General features: G+C 43.0%; 1 protein-coding gene across 1 annotated transcript in view; it reads right to left on the bottom strand.

Moving 5' to 3' along the window:
• The window catches only part of DSCAM (DS cell adhesion molecule), a 765,341-nt gene that overhangs the window by 146,911 nt on the left and 595,863 nt on the right, over nucleotides 1-22,567 (bottom strand). Inside the window, exon 26 of the mRNA XM_089677896.1 lies at nucleotides 20,363-20,647. Coding sequence (XP_089534022.1) covers nucleotides 20,363-20,647 — 285 coding nt within the window. The remainder of the gene's footprint in view (nucleotides 1-20,362; nucleotides 20,648-22,567) is intronic.

Consider the following 22,567-nt stretch of genomic DNA (forward strand, 5'->3'; position numbering starts at 1 on the left):
GCCTAAGCATTCATTTCCCTTTTCTGTGCTCTGCAGGTTTTTCCTAAGCTCAATATATTGATTGCTTCTGCTTGCTACTGTTGAGGTGTTAGTTATTAATCATTTATCCACAGGGCCACTGATAGGAAGGTAGAGCTGGCCCTTCAATATAGGGCCTGGGTCCCATCGGTTCACCAGAATGCCAAGAAGGGACTCTTTGAATACGTTTGGGCATACACATTAATTCCAGGGGCCGTGGTCTCCCAGCAATTAAATAGAGGTCAGAGAGCAGACTATTTACTCATTTTTGGGAGCAGGCAAAATCATTCTCCGTGTCGCAGCTCCAAACAATTACATTTCGGGCCTATTCTTATATATCAGTCTGCTGGGGCAGGCCAGATTGCTTCATTAGGAACCACTGACAGTGGAATGCTGTCATATATATAAGTGGTACAAATTCTGCTTCTTTATGTGATGTTCAGCTCCCACAAAACAGGGGGCCGATCGGGCAATAGTTTGGGGGTTCATCCAAACAGCCAAAGTTCGGTCTGCACCTAAGTTCAAACTGAATTAGTTGTTTCATCCCTACTCAAGGGGGAAAGCCCTGTCAGGCAGGCAATATGGGGCCCCATGATTTCTAATGATGGCCTCATTTATCCACCCCATCCAATCACTGAGTATTTGTTCAGTGGTGTGAGCTAAGAGGAGGTGATAAATGTTTGGACAAACCTTTCAGAATGTTCTTCTTTCTACGCGACTTTGTCAAATACCCTGTGTCAGTGGTTTACAGAATGAAGAAATGCCAGAGTTGGTGGTCAATGGAAGGAAGAAATGCTTGGTACCGAGGCAGTGGGGGGAAGACATGTTCATGTACCGCAGTCAGCTCAGGGGCCAGCCTTTGCCAGGCAGGAATGGGTGACAGAGTACAGGTGCATCCTCACCACAGGGTTATGACACATTGCTGCTATTATTATTGGATGGACTTTCCTATTGAATGGCCAAATACTACCAAGAAACCTGAAGCAAACATAAGCTCAACTGATTTTGGGTTAGGAATTGAGATTCACCCTGCAAACCATGTGAGCAAAATCTTTTTTTCTAGAGAGGGTATCCTGTATCTCTAACCCTCTCCTTATTCATCAATAAACTTACAAAATGACTAAAGTGATTGGCATGGGAAAGACATGATGTGGGTTACTAAACTGTATTTCATTGGGCTCTGTCAAAATTTGTTGCAAATTTTGCCTCACTATAGGAATAAGCAAATTAAGTTAGAACAGTCATGTGATTGTAAAATGCTTTATTGTTGCATGATACCAGAGATGCAATAGAGTACTGTTTTGATATCATTTCTAGCTTTGCCCTTACTATATCTATGTGTAACTACTTGCCAACCGCAGATAGCCGAATGACAGCTACACTGCGGCCGGCCAGTTCTGGGAGGGCGTCATATAACGTCCTCCCAGAACGCGCTCTCCTGCGCGCCCCCGGGGGCGTGCACCCGGCGATCTCTGTGATCGCTGTGTCCTACGGACACAGCTGATCACGTGATGTGGTAAAAGGCCAATCACAGCAGCCTTTTACCACGTGATCAGCCGTGTCCAATGACACGCTGATCACCGGGAAATGCAATTGCTCTGACAATTGCCGGTTCTCGGCTGCACTTTCCTCACGCTGTCAGATAGTGAGGAAAGTACTGCCGAGAACCGGCAGTTGTCAAAGCAGGCACCGATCATCAGGGCACTGATGATCAGTGCCCTGATGATCGGTGCCCAGCAGTGCCACCCACCAGTTCCACCCACCTCTGCCCAGCAGTGCACCCACATGTGCCACCCAGCAGTGCTACACACCTGTACCCAGAAGTGCCACCTACCTGTGCCCAGCAGCGCCACCCACATGTGCCCACCCACCTGTGCCCACCCACCTGTGCCCACCAGTGCCCATCAGTGCAGCCCAGCATCGCTGCCAGACAGTGCCACCAGTCAGTGCTCAGCGGTTGTGCCAGTCAGTGCCCAGCAGTTGCGCCAGTCAATGCCTAGCAGTGCCGCCAGTCAGTGCCACCTATCAGTGCTGTCTATCAGTGCCACCTGTCAGTGCCGCCTATCCGTGACACCTCATTAGTGCCGTCTATCAGTGCCGCCTATCCGTGCCACCTCATTAGTGCCGCCTATCAGTGCTGCTTATCAGTGCCCATCAGTGCTGCCTATCAGTACCCATCAGTGCTGCCTCATCAACACACATCAGTGAAGGAGAAAAATTACCTGTTTGAAAAATGTTATAATAGAAACAAAGAAACTCTTTTTTTTTTTTGCACTTTTTTTGTTTATAGCGCAAAAAGTAGATTAAATACCACCAAAAGAAAGCTCTATTTGTGAGAAAAAAAATGATAAAAGTTTCATATGGGTACAATCTTGCATGACCGCGCAATTGTCAATCAAAGTGCGACAGCGCTGAAAGCTGAAAATTGGCCTGGTAAAGAAGGGGGTATAAGTACCCGGTAGGCAAGTGGGTAAACAAGGATATTAATGTCTATGTGAGGAATGTGCAACCAGTGTATGGGCTGTTTCAATTGGTTTGGGTTTATGGATTGTAAACTTTTGAAAACTTTAGCAAAAAAAGTATTTTGAAAAAAAAAAAAGTGACTGGCGCCCAACTTAGTCTACCCATCATATGCCAAGGATCCAACCCTGAGAGGTGAATGTTATCCTACTACACCATTTTGAAGGTCATTCTTAGAGGAGGAGTGCTGATAATAATAAAAAAACAAAACCTAGAGTATCCAATGTCTAATCTCATCATGAATAATAATACAGAAATATATTTTTATAAAGCGTTTAGCTAAATGCACACTGTAATGGTTTGAGATCCACATAATATACCATTCCTCACACTAAGGGGAGGGGCCCTTGTCAGAAAGGGTGATGGCTCTTGTTCCCATAGTAATTTGATTCTCCCCATCATACCTGCCTCACACTAGGAAATAGTTTAGTTGGTTGCCATGGGCAACAACAACTCTTCACACATTTTTCAGCATGAGGCGTTTTTGACTTGTTAGTGACAGCTGTGTGGTGTGACAGCACAGGAGTCATCAGCACACCAGGGGAAAAATGCTTGCCAGTCGCTGGCACCATCTGTGCCCGATCCCAGCCAAAATATAAAAGGATGAAGAACTGGCAGGATGATAAAGGCCACGGCAGAACAGAGCCCGCTCTAATGAGCTCAATGGATAAAAGTTACCCTACAGCCATCTTTGATAGGGCCGAGAACAAACTATGCAAATTAGGCCAGCTCTGGGAACTGCATTTCAATATCGCGTTCCACATGAAAAATGGAGAAGAGATGATAAATGTGGAGCTTCAGACATCTTGTGTTCTCACATTCACACCATATGCTGTGAGACTTCAGTCCGGGTTAGGTCATCAAAAAAGACACTCCATAGAAAATAAAACTAGTCATATTTTTTTTTGCTGAGCGCTCCAATGATTAGAAACAAATGCTATTTTAACATGAATATGTGGGCATGCTGTGAACATTAGGTGTTCACAAATTCCCAAGAGCTCCTTACTGATCTCTATAGCTGCAGCTACTGTGTGGAGCAATTGATCCTGTATAGTACTTTCAAGTAAATTTACATGAACCTAAAGCCCATCTCCAAGCTTTAAATGATGAGACACATTTACATCACTACTGCACTTTGCATCATAACACTAAGTGCAAGGAGCTGTGGTGATGCCCATTCAGGGGGCTAGTCCGTAGTTGAATGGCTCTAGGTGTAAGGAGGTATAAGTTCTCTTTATGGTGTAGATCCACCCAGGGGTTGATGGGTGCCCTGCTGTCCATCAGTAACATTCACTAAGGGGACTAAAGATTTTGGGGGGTAGCTGCCACTGAGAAGAGAAAGGAGAAAAGACCCATGTTCCTGGAAAGATGAGTACCTTATGCACCACTGTGTAGTGGTATAGTGAATAGTATTCTCCCTAGGGGGGAAAGTGCTAGATTGCCCCTAGTTGGAAAAGGATGCATTATAAGTTGTTTTACGATTTGCTAATAAAGAGGACTAGAAGTTGTAAACTATACGTAGGTAATGCAAATCTCCTTTCGGAGCTAGTGATGAAGCTCTGTGAAGAGTAACATAAATGTGATAAGTCCTGATCCTTGCTATGGGAGATGTTATGTTGTTCAATGTTTATGCTGCATAATTTGCCATTATGAGAAGCCATGGAAGATGGTTCTGCAAGCAAGCCAACAGTGTAGCCAATGTCTCGATTAAGAAGTTGGTATCAGGCTTTGAAGTCAATGGGGCAGCTGGACTGTCATGAATTAGGCCTGCAAACATTATGGGACGGAGGAGTTTACCATCTTCTGAAAATAGTCATCTAGATGGAGATCTTTGCATTTAGCAGGCCCTGAGCACTGCAGTGGCTCCTAGACAGTCACTTGCAGCTATCATTATTAGAAAGGCCTATCATAGTGAAAGTGATGAAGCCCTGTGTAGAGTAAGTAGAGTAACATAAATGTGATGAGTCCTGATTCTTGCTATGCTACTATGTTCTGCACTGTTGATGTGTAATTTGCCATTATGAGAAGTCATAGGAGATGTACTCATTATACAAATTGTAAAATAAAAGTTTTTTTTAATTAAGAAAGACAACAGTGTAGCGTGGATGAAGAAGTTGGTAGCAGGTTCTGAAGGGAATGGGGCAAGTTGGCCTGTCATGAGTAAGGCCTTATGGTAGAGTTTACTGTCTCCTGAAGATAACCATCTAGCTGGAGGTCTTTGTGTTTTGCAGGCCCCAAGTACTGCAGTGGCTTCAAGACAGTTACCTGGAGCTACTATTATTAGAGAGGCCTATCTTGGAGTATGTTTGCCTTGTAAAAATGAACTGGGAAGTAGTAAGTCGTAACTTATGGTTAGAGACCCTTCTATAACTGAAGAATCTGCGAGGTTCTCTTACAAGTTATGAAGTTTAGACGAACCTACTGGAAGGGGCAGCATCATTGGTGTCATTCACAACTCCCCAAGACTGAGGACCTTTTGCTGCAAAAACAGAAAACCATGGGGGAGAGCACTGAAGACGAACTGCTTTTTTTATTTCAAACACAGCCTGGGGAACTTTTTTTTAAAAAATTCCAAAGATGGGCTTTAAAAGTGTATTTTCTGGAATATGGTATAGTTTCCATTAATGTACACCAAACTCAAATGACCATGCCAACTGTAACAAAGAATTAAGGTAAGAATCATCACATAATATCAACTATCACATAATATCAAAAGATGCACCTTTTGTATTGTGATCAACAGTGTTTGCATGCTCAAGGTTACAATTTACATATTTTTGATAGGAAACTGCTGGATGAAATGGATTTTTGTGAAGAAACCATTGGCCTAATTTCCTGTTGCAGGCCCAACATTTACCCTAGGTTCACATCTGTGCGGGTGGTGCCTCTGCGGATCCGCATGAAAATCCGTGCAGCCGCACCACCCGCACAGAGAAATGCGGACCCGCGGGCAGCTGCCATTAGTCTAATGGCACGCCGCCCTCACTGGAAAATGCAACCGTACTGGGAACGGAGGTTCCTGTGCGGGCTGCGTTTTCAAAAGAAGTGCAGGGACTTCTTCCCTCCGTGTCACGGGCACGGGAGTCCATTCAAATGAATGGGCTCTCGTGCCCGTGCAAAATGCGGCCCGCACGACCGCATATATGTGAACTGGGGGTTATTGAACATTGGGGTGGATTTACTAAAGGCAAACAGACTGTGCATGTTGCAAGTGCAGTTACTCCAGAGCTTACTAAATAAGGTGAAGCTTCATATTGCAGGAAATGCCCAATCGCAGCCATAGAAAAAAAAAAAAAAAAAAAAGCACTGTTTTCCTTGCACATGATTGGATGATGGAAACCAGCAGAGCCTCCCCTCAATACACTAAGCTCTGGAGCAACTGCACTTGCAAAGTGCACAGTCTAATTGCCTTTAGTAAATCAACACCAACATTTTTTTTTTACTACAAATAAAAAAATAAATACATTTAAACAATTAAATAATACCATAATCATAAAAAAACAATAATTTTAGATAAATGTACAGAGTTGATTGTAGCCATATTAGTGCATTTGCGACAGAAACAATTGAGTACTGTCCGTGATACTATTTTTATTTGCACTAACATACAATTTTGAGGACAAGCTTTCGGGGTATGTCCCCTTCTTCAAGGTCCAGGCAGTACTATATTTTGTATTTGTATAGTACTGCTTGGACCTTGAAGAAGGGGACATACCCCGAAAGCTTGTCCTCAAAATTGTATGTTAGTGCAAATAAAAAAAGTATCACGGACAGTACTCAATTGTTTCTGAGATAAATGTACAGAATGCTGTATCCTGCTTGGATATCTCCTTTAAAGCCTCTCGCTGTGTTAGGACAGGCGCACAATGGGACATCATAGGAGGATATAGGCTTTTATGACTAGCTTGCATAAATAATCAATGCTCCTCAACAGCCTCATAACTTACTACCTGCTCGGTAAGGAACTGTACGTGGTCTTAATGTGTTTCTTATTAATGAGATTTAATACACTTCAGTTGTCTGGAGATTTCATGAACACACCAGCTCAGAATGATCTAAGATGCTAATTACATTGCTTTAATATAATGTTTTAATCTTGGAGCAGTTATAAGGCAAATATAAATATTTTACAACTGAGTATTGGTATTTTAAAGTGGCAGTAATATTTCCAGTCCACCGCAACAAAAAAAAAAAAAATTCAAGCCCCCGTTTCCTTAGTTCAGCAAATGATTGATAAATTCTCTTAAGAACTGTAGTAGAGCAGGCCACTTTGCTAAAAGCTTTGCGTCCCTTTCATTTTCTGCAGATATAAACGGATGTCTTCCATTTACACCAGGTGCCTTTACATCCATTCTTAGGCAAGAAACATATTTTTCAGTTTATACTTTTGCCCACCTATGACCTCTATTTTCAACAACTAAGGCTCTTGCACATGGGCCAATGGAGCCCATTCAGCGTAATTACTGGTGTATTTCCTCTGCCTAGGTGCGGCGTATGGCGTCCATTGACATGAATGGCTGTGCGTCTCTGTACTTGCATACAAGGTGGTTCTATCATACAGACAAATATGCAAAAATAGAAAATGTACGATCCACCCAGCAATTACACTGAATGGGCTCAGCCAACCCCTGTGAAAGCCTTAAAATGACAGACGTGAAAAAGCTGATGTATACTGATGTAAACTGAACTGAACTGAAGATGGATGCATTAGGCCCCTTTCACACAAGCAAACCGATGGGCTCTGCCTGTCCGTTTTTCAGGCGGACCCGATCGGTCCAGACTTCAATGGACCCGCTGGCATTCGATCCTGTATGCCAAAAACAGACGGATGAGGATCTGTTCCCCATCCATCCAGCAGATCGGATGACAATCAGGTGAAAACAGACAGGCGGTCCATTTCCATTTGACCATCCCATTGAAATCAGCGGGCAGTGTCTGTGTCCGCTCTGCAGCAGCAGAGCAGACAGAAACCTGTCATCCGCCTGCTCAGCGGGAATTAGCGGAGAGATCCCCGCTCAGCAGGCGCATCACGCTGCCGGATCCACCCTGTCTGAATGAGCCCTAAACTGGTGTAAAAGGATTCTTTTTTTATCAGTTTTCATGCTGGAACTGATGAGGTTTGTGTGAAAGGACCCTAAGATCCCATTCACATCTCACAATTTAGAATTGCAGGCAGAATCGCCGTGATTCTGCCTGTGATCCCCAGTCGTGGCAGAACACACAATGTGCTTTTGTGTGCCAATATTTTTTAATGACAGCCCAAATGTGATGCGATTCTGCCGCGATTGTTGCGTGGTGATTGCGGCAAAATGCAGGTTTCAAAAATGCACTACTCTTATCCCCCGAAAAGGAGCATGAGCTTCTTTTTAGGTGACAAATACACATAAAGCAGACCATGAAGTGAATGAATATAGTAAGGGAGGGTTATAACCCCTGTAAGGTTTTTTTTAACCATCTTTGTCCCATTGGAGAGATTTTCCTTCACTTCCTGTCCCATAGCCAAAACAGGAATTGAGAGAAAATTCCCCTAAAGTGTTCCCATTGGAAGATATCCCCTCTATTTCTGTTCTGAGGACAACCCAAAATTTGTTTTTTTTTTGTACTTTTACTTTCAGTGATAATGGTAAACTGGACCAAACGAAAGGGCAAATCTTACCTTTAATTATACTTTAACCCCTTCCCGCTGACAGTACACATATACATGGCCTCAGTGAACTGGGGCAGCATATATCCATATCCGCCTTTGTGTCCTGTACTAACGATCGAGACCCTAGACCATCAGTCACTAAATGGCGGACGGCGGTCCGCAAATGGCCCCAGCAGCGCTGCCACCCGGATCGCCAGGCCGCAATGACAGATCCGCCGCTGAGCAGGGCGGTTGTCACAGCAACATGACATCACGTGTGCGCCCCGTCCCTTTCAGCTCAAGGTCTCTCCGGCTCCTGCTCCCTGCCTGTGCAAAAGTGTCCTGCAAGGATCCCGGCACAGCTCCTGTCTGCCCTCCAGGTAGGGTGTAGTCTTACAGGGGCACTCTGATGGGCACATTGAATGTTAAGGGGCACTCTGATGGACACAACATAGAATGTGCCCATCAGAGTGTCCCTTAACATAAAATGTATCCATCAGAGTTCCCCTTTCCATCACATGTGCCCATCAGAGTGCTCCTTTCCACAATATGTGCCCATTTGTGCCCCCTTAACATAACATGTGCCCATCAGAGTGTCCCTTAGTATAAATGTGCCCATCAGCATGCCCATTATTTTATGTTAAGGGGCACTGTGATGGGCAGATTTTATGTTAAGGGGGCACAAATGGGCACATACTGTGGAAAGGAGAACTCTGATGGGCACATGTGATGGAAAGGGGAACTCTGATGGGGAAATATGATGGAAAGGGATACTCTGAGTGTAAGGGGGCACTCTGACGGGAATACCTGATGTAAGGTGGCAATGTGATGGGGATACCTGATGTAAAGGGGCACTCTGATGGGGACAACTGATGAAAAGGAGCACTCTGATGGGCACACCTGATGTGATGGGAATACATGATGTAAAGTTGCACTTTGATGGGGACACCTAATGTAAGGGGGCACGTTGATGGGCACACCCTATTCGGACCTCAGCCAGAAGAAAACTTTAGTGACCGGACCTCCTTGAATTTTAATTCAATACCCTTGCCCTAGACTCTCGGTTTCGGGTCACTTGATTGCTGTGATAGCCTTTGATTGGCTATCACATTGCTCAGTTCACTGTGCAGCCAGTTCACGTGTTTACTTCCTCTTCTGAATGGACAGAAAAATACATATATATTCCTCTCCTTACAAAAGAGGAAGATGTAAACAAACAAAAGTCTGGAGTTTGCATATTCTCCTTGTGCTTGCATGGGTATACTTTGGTTACTTCAGTTTCCTCTCACACACCAAAGACACGCTAGTAGGTTAACTGGATCCTGTTTAAATTGCCCATATTATGTGTATGTATGAATGAGGGCAGGGACTGATGTGAATGTGTAAATATATATGTAAAGCGCTGCATAAGTTGACAGCGCTATATACTAAAAAAATAAATTAAAAAAAGTTAAAAAATAAAGAAAAAATAGCAACATCAAGGTTTGATCTAGGTCAGTGCCAGGGTTAGTGTTAGAGTCAAGGTCAGGGTCAAAGGTGGGGTCAACATATGGGTTAGTGTTAGGGTCAAGGTCAAAGGTGGGGTCAACATATTTTTGGTAGGATTCTCTTTTTTTTTTTTTTTTTTTAGTATCAGTGTCAGTGGGCTTTAGATTTTATAAAAAAAGCAAAATGCTCACTATTGTTTCTGGGCCCTACTACAGGTACAAACAACAAACACATATGTGGTATTGCTGCGATCGCCAGGAGCAGGAGAATTTATTTTGGTTTATTTTTTGTTGGTAGATTATAGTAATAACTAGAAAATTACAGCTACATTTAAAAAAAACAAATGAAGGTATCGTTACAATCATCAGAGGCAGGAGAATTTATTTTGGGGGGTTTTTTTTTTGGTGGTAAATTATGATAATAACTAGAAATATACAGCTAAATTTAAAACATATAGATTGTTTTTTTACTATTTTGGGCCAGTTTTCCTTTGATAATAAAAAAATAAATCAGGAGATATCAGTTATCATTTGCCACCAAAAGAAAGTCCAAATTGTTGTGAAAAAACAAGATATAATCTACCTGCTCAGTAGTTTTGATGATTTTTTCCCGTTTTACTAACACATGTTAAAGTTGCAAAATTGTCTTCAGGCATCAATATTTGTTTCACACTCAGTCACTAAAGGGTTAATAATAAACTTAAAAAAAAACCTTAATAATACATTTAAAACATTTATATTTACTGTTTTTTAAAATCTTTTTTATCTTTTTAATTTTTTTTTTAAAATCCAGACCCCCAAAAAAAAAAATGTCTAGGACCACTATACGATACCTTCAAATTCAATTATGTTTCATTACCCAGCGCTGTACTGGCGTGGTTTGCTATCATTGCTTCTCGACACACACAACAATCCGCCGCGCTCCCCAGCCAGCGCACAATATCAGAGCCATTGATCTCCATTAGCTCAGCGCTGGCATCTAACAGAGTAATCATCGTCATAAATCTTACTGTTCAGCTTGACTTTGGGAAACTTTCAAGATCCTCACAAGAAAAGCCAAACACAATTTAGGCACATTCCACTGTTTGTCTGCAACTACCGACAAAAAAGCTGCACTTTAATTCAAGCGCTGTCTGAGGTTGCATAAAATTATCGGGTCCGCTTGAGGCTTTTAAATTGTGTTTATAAAATACAATTTTATGTGCTTTGATGGATCGGCTAGAACAGGAGCAGAAAACCATCTTGCTTGTAGTTTTATCATCTACATTTACCTTATTTTTAAAGCTAAATTCAGGGAAGATATAAAAGACACACATTAGTGAGGCTCTTTATTCATTAATACATGATTAAATGTTTTTTTTTGTTTGTTTGTTTTTTTAAATGCAAGCAGTGTACCTGAATTTAACCTGGTACCAGCTGATATCAGCTGAGCTCAGATGGGGAGAGGGAGAAGCAGCATAAGGGGCTAATCAGGAGTGCTGTAGTGCTCATGTGTTAACATGGAATACGCTGATAGGAGGAGAGCAGTGTGACTGAGAGATGAGCTCATCAGCTCATTAGTTCTCCTTTCACTGTCCAATCACAGGCTAAGGGAGGCACTAGACCAGTTATCATAACTTAAAGTATATGTAAACCCTAGTCTTGTAAAACAACCCATTCAGTTTAAAATAGAAATGAAAAGCAGAATATCTCTGTAAAGATATAAAAAATATTATAAATACGTTTTTTTCCCCTTTTTTTTTTATAAGTGATCACAGTCCCTGTGTTCTCAGCTGCATAGAGAACTGGGGGTGCAGAAACAGCAGTACACTGATCGTTCCATTGAATGGCTGTGCAGGGGTAGGGTATGTCAGAACAAGTCTGATCATTGGAGGAGAGTTCCCAGCACAGCTAGAGCAGATTTTTTCAACCAGGGTGCCCAGGCACCCTTGAGGTTTATTCATGAGGTTGCCTTGAGGTTTATTCATGGTGCCTTGGCAAAATGTCTGAAAATTGCCCAAAACTTGTATACAAGCCAGCGTGTGGAACAAACCTGCCTTTTAGTTACACAAAGCCACAGGTTTTCATTGTGCACCATTACGACCTTCTAGCTGCCGGCGTCCTGACAACCAATAACATCATCGGGTAATAAGGAGGATGTCGGTTGCCTGCACAACATTCTTGTTTGACCCTCCCCTGCCCTCTCCATCAGTGTTGGGGTCACATTAGCATAGTGTTAGGCAGGAATTCCACTTTAAAGTGGTTGTAAACCCTTCCATATACCCAGGGAAGTGACTGGCCTCAGGTGATACATAGAGATGAAACAAATCCTACTATATAAGTTGTACCTGTTTATTTACAGTTTTCTCTTCTCTACATTTATTTAAAGGGCAAAATTTGTCCAGCTGGGCTGAGCTTTCAGAAATCAGGGGGTAAAGAGCCGAAATTACACTCTGCAGAGCTCAGTGAGAGCTGATTGTGCTGTATAAAGGGAGGCAGGATCCCCTTCCTCCAAAGGAACACAGTTGAGGTTGTCAATCACAGGCTGTGTGTTGGAGCTCCCTCCCCTGTCAACTTTTTTTTCTCTTGGTGTCAGGAAAACATGTCAGAAGTGACTCTTGCTTATAGCAGAGGAATGAGGCAGCAGACAGACGTGACACTCAGTACTCTGGATTGAGACAAGTACACACTCTGGAGGGATATGCTTTGCTCATATTTCAACCACTTTAAGTTAGTTGTGATAAAGAGAACCTGCCACTCTGTATCAAGTGTAACAAAGATGTAGGGCAGAGAAGGATAGGTATTGCATTTGTTTTTATTAATTAGGAATAGTTTGGTGCATTGTCAAAGGTAGTCTGCTCCTATTCAATGTACGGAACAACTGCAGGACAGTGGCTTAGTGGTTAGCTCTTCTAACTTGCAGCACTGGTGTAGGCAGCTGCAGTTAGCCACCCTGTCACTAGGTGGCTCTGTACCAAAATAGTGTCTGGTACAGCAGGTAGTGACACTAGGCATTAGACCACCTTTAGGTAGAGCCCTCCCAGTGATGCCAGGGGCGAGTCAGCACCCACATATACTGTAGGCTATGTTGGGAAGGGACATAGTTAGACTGGGGGGCATGGGAGCCAGACAAGCCACATCTGTAAGAATGTAACCTACATACCTGGGCCTTGGACAGGGTAGGAGGCTGGGTGGAGTGGACCTGTATGCAGGGGGAGCCGGCTGTAGACATTCTGTCCCTATAAGAGGTGGGGTTAGGGCAGATTGCAAAAGACCAGGCTGTATGAGCGTGCTTCCCTGGAGGATTCTCAGGAGAGAAATATCTAGCAAGGAGGTATCTACAGAGAGCTCAGCCTTGTGAGTACTAATGACTCTGGGCAGAGGAGAGGCAGTAGGCAGATGGCTGTGAGGTGCTGCATGTGCTTTCACTTGTGACTACTGAGAACCGTCCGCTTTATGTGATTGACTGTGTATGTCAGGTGACTCCAGAATGTATGTCCTTCTGGTCTGACTGTCTTGCCATTCTCTGAAAAACACCAGTGAATTGCAGTGAAACTAACTATTCTGCAGACATTCCTTCTTTGGGATATAAAGGTCTATGGCCAGGAATGTCCTGAGGAGGTCTATGGTGAGGAGCAGGGCACAAGAAGATGGAGGGGTCGGCTTCAACAGGTGGGATTGTGTTCTGTCTGGGTTGGAACGGGGGTAGGGCCTTGTGCTCGGGCGCCAAAACTAGCCAACCACAAAGCCCCTCTCACACTGGAGAGCTCAGTTTGAATCCCGATCAGGACACTATCTGCATGGAGTTTTCATGTTCTCCCTTTTATTTGTGTGGCATTCCTCTAACATTTCAAAGACATGCTAGTAGGTTAATTGGATCAGCTGAGTACACCCAAGGTGGCAGCCTCACTTCCTAAGCACTTTGAAATCCCAGAGAGGACACAAATTTAAAAAATGGATTTCCGTTCTCTTCCTCATTGGGGAAAAAAGAAAAGAAAAATAGAATGCGCATTATTTTTTTTCTTCTTTTTTGGGAAAAACAAGTTCTGCTCAGAACAGTCCTATGAAGGTAAACGCTAGCACTGTTTTTCACTAGTTTTGCGTTTTGCTAGGGTCAGTGTCACTACTGGTAGCATGAGGCGATACCTGGACCCTATAGAGGTTGCACAGGCAGTCCAACTTCTCCATGATGGCACTTCAATACGTGCCCTTGCCAGAAACTTTCCTGTGTCTCCCAGCACAGTCTCAAAAGCATGAAGGAGATTCAAGGAGAGCTGGACAGGGCTGTAGAAGGTCCTTAACCCATCAGCAGGACTGGTATCTGCTCTTTTGTGCAAAGAGGAACAGGAAGAGCACCGCCAGAGCCCTACAAAATGACCTCCATCAGGCCACTGGTGTGAATGTCTCTGACAAAACAATCAGAAACAGACTTCATGAGGGTGGCCTGAGGGCCCAACATCCTCTAGTGGGCCCTGTGCTCACTGCCCGGCACCATAGAGCTGGATTGGTATTTGCCACTGAACACCAGAATTGGCAGGTCCGCCACTGGTGCCCTGTGCTTTTCACAGATGAGAGCAGGTTCACCCTGAGCGCAGTGTGATAGACGTGAAAAGGTCTAGAGAAGCCATGGAGAATGTTATGCTTCCTGTAACATCGTTCAGCATGACCGTTTTGGTGGTGGGTCAGTGATGGTCTGGGGAGGCGTATCGATCGAGGGATGCACAGACCTCTACAGGCTAGACAATGGCACCCTGACTGCCATTAGGTATCGGGATGAAATCCTTGGACCTATTGTCAGACCCTACGCTGGTGCAGTGGGTCCTAGGTTCCTCCTGGTGCACGACAATGCAGTATGCAGGCAGTTCCTGGAGGAAGAAGGAATTGCTACCATTGAATGGCCCCCCCAGCTCGCCTGACCTATATCCAATAGAACATCTCTGGGATATCATATTACGGTCCATCTGATGCCACCTGGTTGCACCTCAGACTGTCCAGGAGCTCAGTGATGCCCTGGTCCATATCTGGGAGGAAATACCCCAGGACAACATCCATCATCTCATTAGGAGCATGCCCTGACATTGTCAGGCATGCATGCAAGCACATGGGGGGGCCATACAAACTACTGAGTACCATTTTGAGTTGCTGTAATGAAATTTTGGCAAAATGGACTAGCCTGCTGCATCATTTGATTTTTGGGGTGTCTTTGAATTAATTCCTCTTTAGGTTGATAACTTTAATTTCCATCAAAAGATGGGGCAACCTTATGTTCCTAACACATTATTCAGTCCATATCAGTATACATATCCAGCATGATCTCCCCATTGAGATCTGATGTGTTTTCAAAGTGTTCCTTTAATTTTTTTGTAGTAATACAAGGGCAACTCATATGAGCCTGTCCAAAAGTGATTCAGGTTTCAGAGACCTCAGGATTGTTTTTATTTATCACAAGCTATAAAAAGAGGACTAAGAAAACAAAAAGCTAGAAAAGAAGGAGAATTATCACATTACTTCTGCTCCCTCCCATACAATTCAATGAGAATGCTGAAGCATGTTGATGGCCAACTGTAGGTCATAAGGACGTCAAATGCACCTGTGAAGGGGCTCAGAGCTCTGATGTGCCTCAAATGGATCTCAAAGGAAGCTTCAATAGGCCATCTACACCATCGTTTCTAAAACTATGGATTTCAACCCAAATTGCACCATGGCCATGTTTTTGATGGGTCATCACATAGCTATGTAGTATACTTTAAATCCTAATTTGCCAAGTTTGAGTTTGGGTCCCAGGGGTTTCCAAACTTTCTAAACAAAGGGCCAGTGTACTGGCCTTCAGAAGGACTGTGGCAAGTGGGGGTAAACAATGCATCTTTGGTATCAGGGGGCAGAATAGTGCCCCATTGTTGGTATCAGTGGGAGGAATAGTGCCCCATTGTTGGTGTCAGTAGGATGAATAGTGCCCCATTGTTGGTGTCAGTAGGAAGAATAGTGCCCTGTTGTTAGTGTCAGTAGGATGAATAGTGCCCCATTGTTGGTTTCAGCTGGATGAAAAGTGCATCATTGTTGATGTCAGTAGGAGAAATTGTGCCCTGTTGTTAGTGTCAGTAGGATGAATAGTGCCCCATTGTTGGTGTCAGTAAGAGGAATAGTGTCCCATTGTTGGTGTCAGTAGGAGGAATAGTGTCCAATTTTTGGTACCAGTAGGAGAAAAAGTGCCCCTTCATTGGTGTCAGTGGGAGTATAATGCCCTATCAGTGTCAGTGGGAGGAATAGTGTCTTGTAACAGTGGGAGGAAAAGTGCCCCAAGGGCTGGATAAAGACAAGCAAAGGGCCATAGTTTGGATACCACTGGCTTAGACCATTAGGACAGGAGACAAACACTAGAGATGAGGTGAGGAGCATCAAATCCTTTCCTACTGTTTTCCTCTCTATGGCAGGCTAAGCCATGTGAAAAGCACTGCTATTCTGAGAAACCGTTCCCCCCTGACTTAGGCCCCATTCACATCTGAGCATTCTGAAGAGTGCTTTGAAGCTTCATCAGAATCACTTCAACACTCGACACTAGGATTTCCATTATATTCAATTACGCCGTTTCACATCTGAGCGTAGTGTTCTTTGAAGCTTGTCAATCAAAAAAAGTACATAAGCTTTCCTTGGGGTAGAGTTGCATGTTTTAAAGGCATTGAGTGTTTTCACCCCCACAAGAAAACGCCACTGTGCCTCAACTAACATATAAAATAAGAAATTAATTTGTATTGGGACTTTTTAGGCGTTAATACTACAATTTATAAAAAGTATACAAATGTTATTGGTCAAATCTCATAAAAGCACAGAAAAAATGAGGCTATATAATCAGATAATGATCACAATACACCGTGGATATGGGTTTCTTATGTTCTGACATGTTTCCAGATATTCTCTTCTTCAGGGAAAATGAGAAGGTACAAAAACTGAAACATAGGCCTTTGCATTTGTGAATATCTTGAAACGTGTTGGATTTATCACTATGAGATTATACACCCTCATTTGTATGTGGTTTGATCACTAACGTGTGTACTTTTTATAAATTGTAGTATTAATGTCTGAAAAATCCCAATCCAAATTACTTTCCTATTGCGTGTTTTGCCCAAATAGACTATAATTGGAGCACCTGAAAAACGTACAAAAAAAGCACAGAATGTTAATTTTTCAAATGTTTTCTTGACTGGTGCTAAGTTTTCCATTGGATAAAAAGAAAAGCTCAAGCCCAAAATGCATGCAAAAACAAGCAAAAATGCCTAAAAAAAAAAAGCTACCAAAAAAAACGACCAAACACCTCGAATGCCCCTCCAGACCTGCGTCAGTTGGATCAGCATGTGAAAAGAATAGACTTGTCCAGTAAACTTCAACAAAATGGTGTCCATCTGCACACAGACACCGACTCCCTGTTGCATAAATGTAATGGGATGAGTAAAAGATGGCTGCAGTTCATGTTCTCCACCTATAGAAAACACCTCACACACGTTTTGCCCTTTGAGGCTTAATCTTAGAGGCGCCAAAAAGGACGAAACATGTCTGGGGAGTGCTCTACTGGCGGAGAACAGGAGCTGAAGCCATCTTGTATCCATCTCATATTTATGCAACAGGGAGTCAGTGTGTGTGTGCAGAGGGACACCATTTTGTTTGAAAAAAAAAAACGGCCAGATGTACAGCTCAAGTGTAAGTAGGACCTTATCGCCAGTCTCTTGTAACCAACAGCATGTAGTTTTTCTCACATCATAACTACAACCTTGGCCAAGACTGGAGCTCCACTCTGTTCTAGGCATGCCCACTGTCACTTTCATAGCTTCAAACTATACATTTACATAAGGGTGCTGGTGAATGGCCACACTCCTATAGCTGAAATGCTGTTTTTCGGAAAAATTATCACTGAAATCTCTCAGAGTATCTTTTGTGTTTGTATTCTAGCTGATAAAAGCTTCTGCCAAGTTGTGAAAAAAGGCTGAAAGGTGTTTGAGCAAGCTCTTTTTGTGAACACAGATTAATTCGGAGACTTATTTTCCCAAACGCTTTCACCTCTCTGATTGGCGTTTTCATTCATTTGATTCATTTCCTGACTTCCATTTTTACTAATAGCAATTAGTTTGGAAAAGTTCTTGTTATAAGGGCTTTTGTTCTCCAACAACCTAACCTCCTGGCGTGGCCTTGCAGACCTACAGCCTGTAAAAGATAGCTAAAAAAAAAAATCACAGAATTTGACCCATGAAAATTTTAATTTGCTCGCCAAGGGTAAGACAGTTAACAACTTGAGCTCCAAAAGGTTTCACCTCCTTCATGACCAGGGTATTTTTTGCTATTCAGCACTGAGATACTTTAAAGTGATTCTAAAGGTTTTTTTTTTAAGAATTATTAACAAACATTTCTATACTTACCTGCTGTGTGCACAGAGCAGTCCGGATCCTCCTCTTCATGGGTCCCCTGCAGGCTCTCCTGGCTCCTCCCTCCTGTCGGTGCCCCCACAGCAAGAAACCTGCTATGGAGCACCCGCTGCTCCGTGTGTCCATTCACACACAGAGCCGCGGCTCAGACCCGCCATCACTCTGTTCTCATTGGCTCACTGGCTGTGATTGACAGCAGTGGGAGCCAATGGCTCCAGCTTTGGTCTCAGCCAACAACAAGAGGGAGCTCCGGGACAGCCAAGACTCCAGTGCACATCGCTGGATCGAGAGGGGGTTTAGGTGAGTATTAGGGGGGGCAGGGGGAGATGCTGAAAACAGAAGGTTTTTTATCTTCATACATAGAATGCATGAAGGTAAAAAACCTTGAGCCTTTAGAACCAGTTTAACTGGTAATTGCAAGGTCATGCAATGCTGTACCCAAATGAAATTTAGATAATTTTATTTTCACACAAATAGAGCTTTCTTTTGATGTTATTTGATCACCACTGGGTATTTTATTATATATATTTTTATTATATAAACAAAAAAAGACCAATAAGTTTGTAAAACGCCATCGCTCTTTTCTCATTGGCTTACTGGCTGTGATTGACAGCAGTGGGAGCCAATGGCCCCCGCTTCTTTCTCAGCCAATGAGAAGAGGGAGTCCCGGGAGCTGAGACTTCAGTGCACATCGCTGGATTGAGAGGGGGCTTAGGTGAGTATTAGGGGGGCTGGGGGGATGCTGCACACAGATGGTTTTTTACCTCCATTCATAGAATGCATGAAGGTAAAAAACCTTGAGCCTCTAGAACCAAATTAACTGGTATTTGTGCGGTCATGCAGCGCTGTACCCAAATGAAATTTATAAAAAAAAAATTTTTCACACAAATAGAGCTTTCTTTTGGTTGTATTTGATCACCACTGGGTATTTTATTATATATATATTTTTAATTATATAAACGAAAAAAGGCCACAAAGTTTGAAAAAAATATGTATATTTGTTACTTTTTGCTATAACATAATCTCAATAAGTGTATATTGATTGGTTTGTGTGAAAGTTATAGCATCGGCAAACAATGGTATAGATAATGGAATTTTTATTTATATTTTTTATACTAGTAATGGCGGTGATCAGCGACTTATAGTGAAACTGTGATAATGTGGTGGGCAATCTGACACTGACTTAAGCTGGGAGCTACACTGACTGACACTGACCACTGATCACCCATGAAACTAATACAGTGTTCAGTGATTATACTATACACCGTCACTCTACTAATGATACTGACTGGGAAGGGGCTTTACATCTCGGGGTAATCAAGGGGTTAAGCATGTGCCGAACAAGTGTTAAAGTGTGTAATGTGTGCTGCTTTTTACTAAATATCTGTTCCTTCTCCCTGCGTTATTGCATGTTTACATGCAGTTGAAGTGCATTTTTCCATCTGCATTTGTCCTGTGAAGTCACGTCATTCTTTGGGCTTTTATGTACACTACAATGTGCTGCATTTGCACACGTTTTGGTGCAGGAAAATGCAGCATGCTTGAGGGCCGGTTCACACCATAGAAATGCAGTCCTGATGCGTTTCTGCATGAACATTTTTGACACCTTTTTGATGCATTCTGGTGTGTTGTTCCCCCTTTTTTTCTTCATTTTAAATAGGGACGTGTTTTCCTGTGTATGTTTGGTGTATTTAGGTGCATTTTGCCATGTTCCAGTGCAGAAACTTTTGTTTTGCACTGAAATTGACCGTACTGGGGCACTTGAAACAATACTGTATAACCTACTGTCCATGCATTTATGATGCAGAAAAAAATGCTCTAGGCTGCATCTGGTGTGAACTGGCCCTTACTTTTTTCACTGCCCTGCACTGTAATTGTGTTAGCTATGCCCATAGGATAACTTGGATTTTGGACTTCAGTCAAGCATGCATCCAACTACGTCTGGTGTGAACTGGCCCTTACTTTTTTCACTGCCGTGCACTGTAATTGTGTTAGCTATGCCCATAGGATAACTTGGATTTTGGACTTCAGTCAAGCATGCATCCAACTACGTCTGGTGTGAATGGGCCTAAATGTTGCCTAACTGCAGAACCGTCAGGTCTCCTGGTCTACCAGACAGAGCTGTGCTTTGTAGCGGAGCTGTATAAATCTCAGAACTAGATGGAAAGAACTATGCATCCTTTGGCAGGCATAGCTCCCATATACAGTATATATTTCATCTATATATTTTTTTAGTTTTCCTGGAGTTCAGCTTTAAAACAGCAGCAGCTATAGCAGTAAATTTAAACAAAATAAACAGTTCTGAACATAATTGCACTTACTGCCATCGTAGTTGGGTGTGGCGAAATTGGTTTGTTTCTCGGTACACCCAGCGCTATTGCACACTTCCATCGACAGCTCGTACCACGCTCCCTCCTGCAGGTTCCTGAGTGTACAAGACTTGAATTCCAACTTTTCATGGATCCAACCAGTTGTGCCAAAAAGCCGGTACTGTACGTTGAACTTTTTGATTGGGCAACCACCACCATTCCAGCCACTGAGATTAAGCGTCACCAGAGTGCTGTTGATACTGACAAACAAGTCTTGCTCCTTTGAAAACTCAGGTTCTGGAAAAAAAAAATAACAATATAAAGCAACATTACTTTACAACACTATACAACGCAGATGATATCTCTAATAAAATACACATTTTCTAAGTATGACGTTATCGTATCATAAAAAGGCTTATTTAAAAAAAAAAAAAAATGAATTCAATCACCATATATGAAGTGCAGTAATTTATTTGCAATCAATTAGAAGGTTGTTTCTAGGCAGATTTAATACATTAGATTGCATAAATAATGTATAATGAATAAATTATTAACAAACAAATACATTAGAGCAGCTGTCTCCAAACTGGGGCCTGGATGCAGCCCTTTGCTTGCCTTTATCTGGTCCTATGGGCACTATCTCATATACTGACTTCAGCAATAGGACATAATTCCGCTGAATGACACCACTGATGAGGCACTATTCCTCCCAATGACACTAGTGATGGGGCACAATTCCTCCCAAAGACACTAATGATGGGGCACAGTTCCTCTCAATGACATCATCGATGGGGCCCTGTTCCTTCTACGGACACCAACAATGGGGCACTATTCCTACCAAAGAAGGGGACTTGTTTACTCCAAATGATAGGGCACTATTCCTCCCAATTACACCAATGATGGGGCACTATTCCTGCTACTGACACCAATGATAGGACACAATTACTCCCAATGACACCAATGATGGGTCACTCTTCCTCCCAGTGACATTAATGATGGGGCACGGTTCCTCTCAGTGGTACCATTGATGGGGCACTGTTTCTCCTACTGACAACAACGATTGGGCACTATTCCTCCCCTAATGTCAAAGATGGGTCTTTGTTTACTCCCAGTGATAGGGCACAATTCTTGCCAATTACAGCAATTATGGTGCACTATTCCTCCTACTAATACCAATGATTGACCACAATTCCTCCAAATGACACCAACGAAGGCACACTATTCCTCCCACTGGCACCAATCTTGGAGCACTATTCCTCCCAATTATGGGGTATGATTACTCCCAATGACACCACCTATGAGGCACTATTCCTCCTAATAACACCAATGATGGGGTACAATTCCTTCCAATTACACCAATGATGGGTCACTATTCTGCCTAATGACACTAATGATGGGGCACAGTTCCTCCTACTGACACCAACAATGCGGCGCTATTCCTCCTCTAATACCAAAGATGGGGCCTTGTTTACTCCAAATGATAGGGCATTATTCCTCCAACTGACACCAATCTTGGGGCACTATTCCTCCCAATGATACCAATGATGGGGCATGATTACTCCAATCACCCCACTGATGGGGCACTATTCCTCCTAATGACACTAATGATGGGGCACAGTTCCTCTCGATGATACCATCAATGGGGCACTATTCCTCCCACTGACATCAACAATGGGGCACTATTCCTCCCTAATGCCAAAGATGGAGCCTTGTTTACTCCCAATGATAGGGCACAATTCCTGCCAATTACACCAATGATGGTGCACTATTCATCCTACTGACACCAATGATTGGGCAGAATTCCTACCAATGACACCAACAATGGTGCACTATTCCTCCCACTGACACCAATGCTGGGTCACTATTCCTCCCAATGATACCAACGATGGGGAAGCATTAGTCACAATGACACCAACGCTGGCACACTGTTCCTCCCAATGACACCAATGATGGGGGGCACAGTTTTTCCCAATGACACCAACAATGGGGCATTCTTTCTCCCCTCCAGCCCCCGAAAGTCTGAAGGACAGTAATCTGGCCCTTTTTTCTTAGAACATTTGATGACCCTCGCATTGGAGTATTAATTGGATCTCTAACAAATTAGAATACATAAAAGGGATTTCCAAGAATACATTTTTCTTTGGTCCTCCCCATCTGGCATACAGGTGATGTCCATTTTCTAAGAGCCCTTTACAAACAGAAATATTTCTGTCCTGT

The sequence above is a fragment of the Staurois parvus genome, unplaced genomic scaffold (genome assembly GCF_062004578.1).
Source record: "Staurois parvus isolate SC_StPar_1 unplaced genomic scaffold, SC_StPar_1.0 ptg000195l, whole genome shotgun sequence".
NCBI classification, from domain to species: domain Eukaryota; kingdom Metazoa; phylum Chordata; class Amphibia; order Anura; family Ranidae; genus Staurois; species Staurois parvus.